General features: G+C 37.9%; 1 protein-coding gene across 1 annotated transcript in view; it reads right to left on the bottom strand.

The window, feature by feature from the left end:
* Window positions 1-9194, bottom strand: part of LOC103207280 (regulator of G protein signaling 7 binding protein) — a 238880-nt gene that overhangs the window by 49739 nt on the left and 179947 nt on the right. The window contains exons 4-5 of the mRNA XM_007952850.1: window positions 3615-3636; window positions 826-841 (exon numbers count right to left, since the gene is read on the bottom strand). Of these exons, the coding sequence (XP_007951041.1) occupies window positions 826-841; window positions 3615-3636 (38 nt within the window). The remainder of the gene's footprint in view (window positions 1-825; window positions 842-3614; window positions 3637-9194) is intronic.

Below are 9194 nucleotides of genomic sequence, written 5' to 3'. Positions count from 1 at the left end.
TTGAACCGCCAGCCATCTGGTTAGCAGGCAAGTGTCTTAGCCACTATGCTACCAGAGCTCCCATTTTAGCACTGGGCAAATTGGCTGCAAAGGACACTTTCAAGTGTCGAAGAGCAAAGATGTCTCCTTGAGGACTAAGGTGTGCCTGACAGAAGCCATGATATTTTCGATTGCCTTATTTGCATGTGAGAGCTGGACAATGAATAAGGAAGACCGAAGAAGAATTGATGCTTTTGAGTTGTGGTGCTGAGGAAGAATGCTGAAAGTACCTGGACTGCTAAAAGAACTAACAAATCTTTCCTGGAGGAAGTGCAGCCGGAATGCTCCTTGGTGGCAAGAAGACTTTGTCTCACCTACTTTGGTCATGTTATCAGAAGGGATCATTCCTTGGAGAAGGATGTTGGATGGTCAACAAAAGAGGAGAAGGCCCTCAATGAGATGGCTTGACACAGTGGCTGTGGCAATGGGCTCAAGTATAGCAAGGATTGTGGAGCTGGCACAGGATGGGGTGGTGTTTTGTTCTGCTGTGCATAGGGTTGCTATGAGTCGGAAATGACTCAAAGGCACCTAACAATAACAACTCATTTTCTGTGCCTTCTAGAATGAACTGTGCTAATGTGGATAAACAAAAATTAAAACCTTGGATATTTGACCACAACTGGTTTTCAATTTCAGAATATATATGGTGTCAAGTTTACTCTGCATGCAATAATAATTGCTCTCGTTTATTGATAGCACTGATTTTATGCTGGACAGCCTCTAGTCACTTTCTGGATATATTTCCTGTTTATTGCCTTTATAGAACTTATAACTATCAAAATTTACCTTGTTTATGTATTTGCTTACTAGTTTTTATTTGTTATCCCCAGACACATCATTGCTACCATCTCCAAACAGTGCATGTAAACTTAGTGAGTGAGGCCAGGAAACTTATCTGTGTTCTTTGACTCTATAAACTCAGTAGCTAAGACTGAGCTTTATATATAGTAAAATCTCAAATTACATATATCTTTTAAATTTTTATTAATCATAGAATACATACTATCATGCAACTTGCTTTTTTCCCTTCCAGTATGGCTTAGAGATCTTTTCAAGTCCTCACAACTGGATTAATAAACAAACTCAGGATTAATGAGTCATTAATTAACAATGACTTAATTCTTTTTGGATCAACAATCAATGTCCATAGAAGTAGCAGTTAAGAGATCAAATAATGTGTTGCATTGGGAGAAACTACTGCAAAAGACTTTTTTTAAATGTTAAAAAGCAAATATATCACTTGGACTAAGGTGCACCTGACCCAAGCCATGGTCTTTTCAATCACCTCATATGCATACAAAGCTGGACAACGAAAAATGAAGACAAAAAGAATTGATGCTTTTGAACTCTAGTATTGGAGAAGAATATTGGATATAGTAGTGTAGACTGCCCAAAGAAGCAACAAGAAGAAACAGAAGCAAAATGCTCCTTAGAAGTGAGATGGTGAGACTTTGGCTCATTTACTTTGGACAAGTCATCAGGAAAGATCAATTGCTAGACAAGTCCATCATGGTTGGTAAATGGTCAGTGAAAACAAGTAGATGGAATGACACAACAGTCAAAGCAATAGACTCAAATACAGCAAAGATCATGAAGATGACAAAAAACAGGTAACGTTTTTTGTCCTGTTATCCATAAGATTTCTATGAGTTCAAGCCAACTCAACAACAACCATAGCAACACCTTGATTTATGTCATACTTTTTAATGGATGTGTAGTATTCTGTACTAAGGAATTTAGATTGTAATTCTTCCCTTTACTACCATTTGCCAGTTTTTGTATAGGATAGATCCTTTGATGTAGAATGCTGGGACAAAGTATATATAGTCATGTTTTGTATTTTAATGAACATTGTCAAATTGGCTTCTGAAAAGACTATGCTAATTTATACTTCACTTTCCCTAACAGTAAATGAGAAGACTCATTTCTCATATATCTGCCAGCATTTCATACTTTCAGTATTTCATTTTTGGTTAATCTGATGGGGGAAAAGAGAATCTCATTTCAGTTCTATTTATTTATTTATTTATTTTACTACTGAAGAAACATGTTTATATGTTAATTGCTCATTTGTATTTCTTATTCTCTATATTTCCTATTCATATTATTTGCTCGTTAAAACAATGGAGTTATTTTTATTGTTGATTTGCAAGGGTCCTCGTGATATTATAGATATTGATCACCTGTCTATTATATACACTACTTATATTTCCTAGTCTGTCATAAACCAAACAAAACCATATCCAGTACCATCAAGTTGATTTTGACTCATAGCAACCATACAAGACAGAGTTGAACTGCCACAGAGGATTTCCAAGGCTGTAAATCTTTACAGAAGTAGGCTGCCTCATCTTTCTCCTGCGGAGTGGCCAATAGGTTTGAACTGCTGATCTTTTGGTTAGCAGCCCAATATTTTTAACCATAGAACAAACAGAGCTCCTCTAATCTTTCATATGTCTGTTAATTTTTTAATAATATATTTTTTTATAAGCAAATTAATATTTTTAGTCAAAGCTGTTCTCATTTGCTTTATATCTTTTGACTTTTTAAAAAGTTTTTATTGTGATTTGAGTAAAAGTTTTGTTTTTTCACTTTTATGGCTTGCTTATTTTTAAAAAGTATTTATAGAATTTAAAAATATTTACCTCCTTAAGGCATCTGTAGGAGCTCCAGTGGTGCAGTGGGTAAGGCATTTGGCTGCCAACCACCAGGCTGACAGTTCAAAACCAGAAGCTGCTCCATGGGAGGAAGAGGAGGCAAACTACTTCCTTAAAGATCTGCCTTGGGAACCCAATGGGGGTTGCTGTGAGTCGCAATCAACTCAGTGGCAGTGAATCTGGTTTTTAGAATGTATCTGTAATATAATTTTGCATATGGTGTAATATAAGAATACAAATTTTTAGCCCAAATGAAAAGTCAACTGCTCTAATACCGTATGTTATATTCAGAGTAAACATTTTTGGCAAGAATATTATTGAAGTGATACTGTGTCCTTAGTGCATCGTCAGGAGACAGATGAATCAGTTTGTTCTTAATGTTAGTTAAGCATGAATGATTGCTTGCTTAAGGTGGTCTCTGCCAGACTTTACCCTTGAAGATGCACTCTCTTCCCTTTGTAATGATTACTTACTAATTTTGTAACTTAAAAGATGGTCTTCTTATTTAAATACTTTTGTCTTTCTTGAGGTTAGGAAAAGTGTTCTATTTTTTCTTGATTATCTATTTCTCTCTATTCTCTCAGAATCCCATTTCATATTTCAGTCTTTGGATCTATCTTCCATGTCTATCAACAACCATACATACTCCATTTTCTTTTTAATACTCCATATTTAACCATTTTGGCTGAATTCTGGGAGAATACCTTGATTTGATCTTTCAGCTTACTATTTTAGGCTCCTTGTTGTTGTTGTTATTTGCCATCGAGTCGGCCCCGACTCATAGCGACCCCTCCTTGGGTTTCCGAGGCAGTATCACTACGGAAGTAGGATTGCCCAACCTTCCTTCCGCGGAGTGGCTGGTGGGTTTGAACCGCCAGCCTTCTGGTTAGCAGTCAAGTGCCTTAGCCTCTATGCTACGAGGGCTCCTAGCATTTCTATTTTGCTAATTGTTACAAATTGTGAATGGTCTCAGTTTTTACCCTACTTGTAACTTAGTCTAACACATTTCATGGGTACTGGAAGAATAAATATGTTTATTACTCACAGAATAGCAATAGCTAGAGTATCAGCATTTGTACTGATTTCTCAAGTCCCAATTCCCACAGCGGGATGCAAAATGACCAGATGATACCTGCACACATGGGGGCTGCAAGAACAGAAAGAAATCTGAGCTTAGGGATCCTGAATCTTTTATAATAAGCAGTAAGCTTGTCTTTCCTTTGCTCCAGAGTGAAACTTGTTTTGTTTTATTTTAAATACTAAATATATGTTCAACAATTGATCTGGAAAGAGACATTTTATCTTTTTTCCCCAAGATGTTTGCTAAATAAGCATCCTTAAAAAGGTGGCGTAAAACAAAGGACAGTCAGTACCTTACTACGCAGACATTTAGAAATGTAAAAGACCTATGGAGAATTGTCTCGGAACACTAAGTAATCCACCTACTGATTTTTTCATTGATAACATTTTTAGTTCCAACCAATTTGACTATCCCTTTTTGTTGCAGACAATTATTGTTTTATGGCTATCACAGGCTCATAAGTCTGAGAACATTAGTTATAAATATTTTAAATTCTTCATCTGTTTCCTCTTTTAACTTTGCTCTCCAGATTCTAGTTTTTATTAAAAATGTGGTCATTCTTAGATGTCTATTCAGATTTGTCTTTGAGAATCTCTCTTTGTCATTATGATTACAGTCTTCTCCCTATGGTGATTGTGGAGACGGAGCAGGATGTGTGGCTGGACAATGTGTATCTAAATCTTATCTTCTGGGTGCAATGGTTTACCATATCTCTGGGGGATGATAAATTACCTGGTCCTGTTCTGCTTTTTAGGTGCCAGTACCCGTTCTGTGTTGCCTGTTTAGAATCCTACTCTAGTGAGATACAATGAATAATTTTACCTGAGAAAAAATAATAGAGTTATATATTTACTTTCTTTTACTTCTGCTGTCTTTGTGGAATCCTAGAATTGCTTTATATTTTATTCTACTTTGCTGACTAGCCCCCAAACTTACACCAGGTGTTCTCCCAGGGCAAACACTGGAAGTCTCCATAGTTCAGTGTAGGGTAGCCCAGCTTTTCCTGAATGCAATTTCAAACATCAATTTTCCAACATTTGTCCAAAAATAGTTCCTGTGTTTTGTATGTGTTGACTTTGATCTTGAAATATATTTGGACTTGATCTTATTTTTGCAGTAATTTTCTCCTGCATGAATTTTACATTGAGTTTCTTTTTCTGCTGTGCTTTGCTCTGTTCATTCATCTCCAACAATCCAATCCCAATTGCTTTATAGCATTGAGAAATTCCTCAAAATTTCTGGATTGTTGAAGTCTTCCTTCCTTGTTTTCCAGTGCCATGGGACTGTGTTTGCCAACTGCTATTTTCTTTTCCTGCTGCAATAAGGAGGGAACATGTGATAGACATGTTAAGGCAGGAGGAATGTACTCCTCTCCCAGAATGGCCCCTAAAATTTCTCCCATGTGATCCTCCATGCTTTGTTTCTTCCCTCATCATAGGATAGGTGCCAAGAATGGAAAGAGCAACAATTCCCCACTCAATCTCAGCTCTGGTATTTGTTTATGACTTGGGATAAAATGAACTTATCGTTTTAACACATTGAAACTTAGGGTTGTTTCATGCAAAGAAGTTACTCTACTGTGACAAATATAAGAATTAATACATATTTATTCATTTCTTTATATCTTTTCTGATGTATCAAGGGGTATTCAGTAGGAAGGGAAGTATACATGTGAATTAAGTCCAACATCTCTGGACAGACTTCTCCTCCAACTACATTCCCCCTGTTTTGACAATAAATTCAGAATGAAAGTAACTAAGCCACTTATTCAATAATCATTAATTGAATCTTTATTCTGCTCTAGGCACTTTGATAGGTTCTGGGAATACAATGGTGAATATACTCAAGGTAATAAAAGTCTAGAGAGGACAACAGACAAGAAATCAGACAACTATCCCTCAGTGTAACATGTGTCATAATCAGTGTCATGGAAATGTTTGGGTGACCCATTGGGTGATAACTGGGCTAGCTTTGGAAGGCCAGGAAAAGCTTCCTACAGGAAGTCACATCTAAGTTGTGACACAAAGAGTGAGTTGGTGTGAGCCAGGTGAAAGGGACAGGTGTGGGGTGGACAATATGATCCAGGCAGAGGAGACAACTGTAGAAAACTTGCAAGTTCACATTCCTTAAAGTAGTTCAAGATGCTGTGAGTGTTGCAGGGTTTAGTAGCAGATAGGGTTGAGGTTACTGGTGAGAGATGAGGCAGAGAAGTTAGCAGGGCCAGTATGAAAATGTTCTTGTGAGCCACATTAAGGAGTCAGCAGAAGAACACTCCTAAAACCTGGCAAACAGTCAGTCTGAGTTCTTCATCTATAGCTTCCCCCATGTGACTAGCCCTCAGAATGGAGCACCTGTTCTCCCTGCCCTGCTCTGAGAAAAGATTCAATATCCCCCCAAATGATGACTTGAAGTCAATGTTTTGCTTCACCCAAGAGAATGAATATGTATTTTAAATAATTTCCTATTATTAAATGAAGAATTCTGTCCCCTGAAAAATCAATTTCAGGCATCAGTAAACAAATGCTTGCTTGGGGGAGAGGGTGAGGGAGAAGGAGTGCCTTTAGAGCACCTGGAAATCAAAATCATACTAAGCTGGCTTCATCACTGTTTAGAACTACAACATCAAAAAGTTGGCCACTTTCCTTAGGGTCTTGCAAAGGTTTTTGCCTTCAGCTCCTTGGGGATTTCCATGTATTTTTAGCTTGTTTATAGATAGCCTAATAGGCATGTTTGAGGAAAAGTTAAGGGAAACCACCCATGAAGTACATACCAGATTGGAAGGCTGGTTATTCTTACATTCGTGAGAAATGGCCAGTCATTCAGGAGAAGAAAACACATCTGATTGTGAGACAGCCTCAGGAGTACAATAAATCACCACAGCCTCAGAAGTCCTAGGCACTGGCACAGAGGATTAGGCTGGGATCTGTATCACAACCCACTCTACAGACTCTTTCCTTCATCCGTATTTCTTCTCTCTCCCCTATGCATATGTCCCTCTCTATTCTTTTCTTCTTTCTCTCTTCCATGACTTCTTTCCTCAGCCTCCCAGTGACAATGGGAGGTGCTTTCATAAACAGTGCCTCTTTGGAAGGCCCTAGTTTGGCCTCTAGGGTCCAGCATAATCAATTTTATCTATTTAAGTGAATTTCCCCAGGAATCAAAACAAGCAAAATAACTCCTTAATCTTTTCTGAGCTAACAATATTATTTCCTGGATGGCAGGCACAAGTTTCCTATATCCTTTATAACGTTTACACGTTATCTGCTATGACACCATACACAGAGCAGGCTTTCAGGAAAATTTTCATACTGACTGAATGTGAATGACAGAATGAACATGACTTACAGGTGCATAGAAGCCTATCCACATAAGTTATTCTCACTCTCATGCATTTTGTAACTGGTGGATGTTTTTTAACCCCAGGCACTATGAACAGGAGTCAGGGAACATAGGCAGTTTGTTAAATAATCCACTTTAATTCAAAGAACATAAATTAAATTGAAGTAGTGATATTGTTAGGTGTTAACCTGCATTAAAAAATTAGTTTAAATGGCTTTTCTACACTATCATAACTATTCTTACCACCATAAAGTACATAGTGAAAAATAAAAATGATACCATACACAGAGCTCCATTCTTACCCAAGCACTGAAACTAAAATTTTTCCTATTCAGAAGAGCTACCAAAAGCCCTACTCTCCCCAAAACTCCACTACCCTACATCCTCTTAGTATGCCTCTTCTATACCATTGTGGTTTCATTACTGCCCCAGTATAGCAGCCATCTTGGTGGGACCATGTAGCTGTGTGAGAAACAGAAACATGGGACCCCCCTTGGAGCACAAGAGAAGAGCAGACAATGGAAAATACATACAAGGGAGACGCCTGCATAGACTTTCCTCTATTTCCAGACCCTAAAGTAGAGTAGATCTATGTGCATAATATTGTTACCACATAATTAGTTAATTTCAACTTTCACATAGTGGGGGATGTCCTTGTTGTTAGCGTCCATCAAGTTCGTCCCCAAATCAACAGAGCTTCTGTACTAACATAGGTAGAAAGCCTTGTGATCTACTTCTGAACATCAGCCAATGAAAGTCCTATGGCTCCAAAACGGGTATCATGGCAAAATCATGCTGTCTTTGTATCGCATCAATGCTGTATCTTTTTTTTTTTTTGCTTTGGTATTCTTTTGTGTGTGGTAAAATGTATATAGCAAAACATTAGCCATTTCAACCATTTTTACATGGACAATTCAGCACCACTAATGATGTTCCCCATATTGTGTAATCATTACTATCATCTATTTTCCAAAGTAGGAGCTCTGGTAGCATAGTGCCTAAGGCACTTGACTGCTAACCAGGAAGCTGGTAGTTCAAACCCACCAGCCACTCCTCAAAAAGAAGGTTGGGCAATCTACTTCCGTAGTGATACCACCTCAGAAACCCAAGGAGGGGTCGCTATGAGTCGGGTCCGACCTGATGGCACGCAACAACAACATTTCCAAAGCATCTCTTTTTTTAAAAAAAGAACTGCATATAGTGATTCCTTAGATAAATTTCTTTACTCAATGTAAAATACTTTATAAATTACTAAATGACCTATGAATTTAAACTTCTCTCCCATCTTACAGTTAACTTTCTGAACTTAGTTTTATTTTAGTAAAACTTTAAATACACAAAGTGTTTTAGCTATTATACATGACATTTGGTAAATATGTTCACTAACTATTATATATAGCAAGGATTGTGAGGCTGGCACAGGACCGGGCAGTGTTTTGCTGTATTGTACATAGGGTTGCTATGAGTTGGAGCCAACTTTACAGGCCTAACAACAACAAAAGCTATTAAATAGGTTAAGTTTGTGAATAAATTCAGCCCACTAGGCTACTATTTTTCATTTTCCCATCTGACATGTTCTCTTTTTCTTGTCCATTGTAGCTTAGAGAGATTTAAGGGTTTAGTGTAGCAATCACAAGTTTTGCAGTGATAACAACTGCTATGTGACTTTGGGCAAGTTACTTCTTTTAGCCTCAGTTTCTTCATCTGTAAAATGAGGGATATTTGAGGATAAAATGGGATAACACATAAAAGGCACTTGGCAAGTAGAAGGTACACAACACATAGAAGCTATTACCATTGTTACTATGCTATTCCTTGGCTGATATCTACTTTGACTAATTGTGACAAATATGGTGTCCTACTCACTGTTTATCAAGGAGCTCTGGTAGCATAGTGCCTAAGGCACTTGACTGCTCACCAGAAAGCTGGCGGTTCAAACCCACAATCCACTCCTCGGAAGGAAGGTTGGGCAATCCTACTTCCGTAGTGATATTGCCTCGGAAACCCAAGGAGGGGTCGCTATGAGTCGGGGCCGACTCGATGGCATATAACAACAACAACACTCACTGTTTAGGAGC

This window comes from Orycteropus afer, unplaced genomic scaffold (assembly GCF_000298275.1).
Source record: "Orycteropus afer afer isolate SDZICR_OR568_19922 unplaced genomic scaffold, OryAfe1.0 scaffold00362, whole genome shotgun sequence".
NCBI lineage: Eukaryota > Metazoa > Chordata > Mammalia > Tubulidentata > Orycteropodidae > Orycteropus > Orycteropus afer.
The sequence above is the reverse complement of the archived record's forward strand: the minus strand, read 5'-3'. Positions and strand labels throughout refer to the sequence as shown.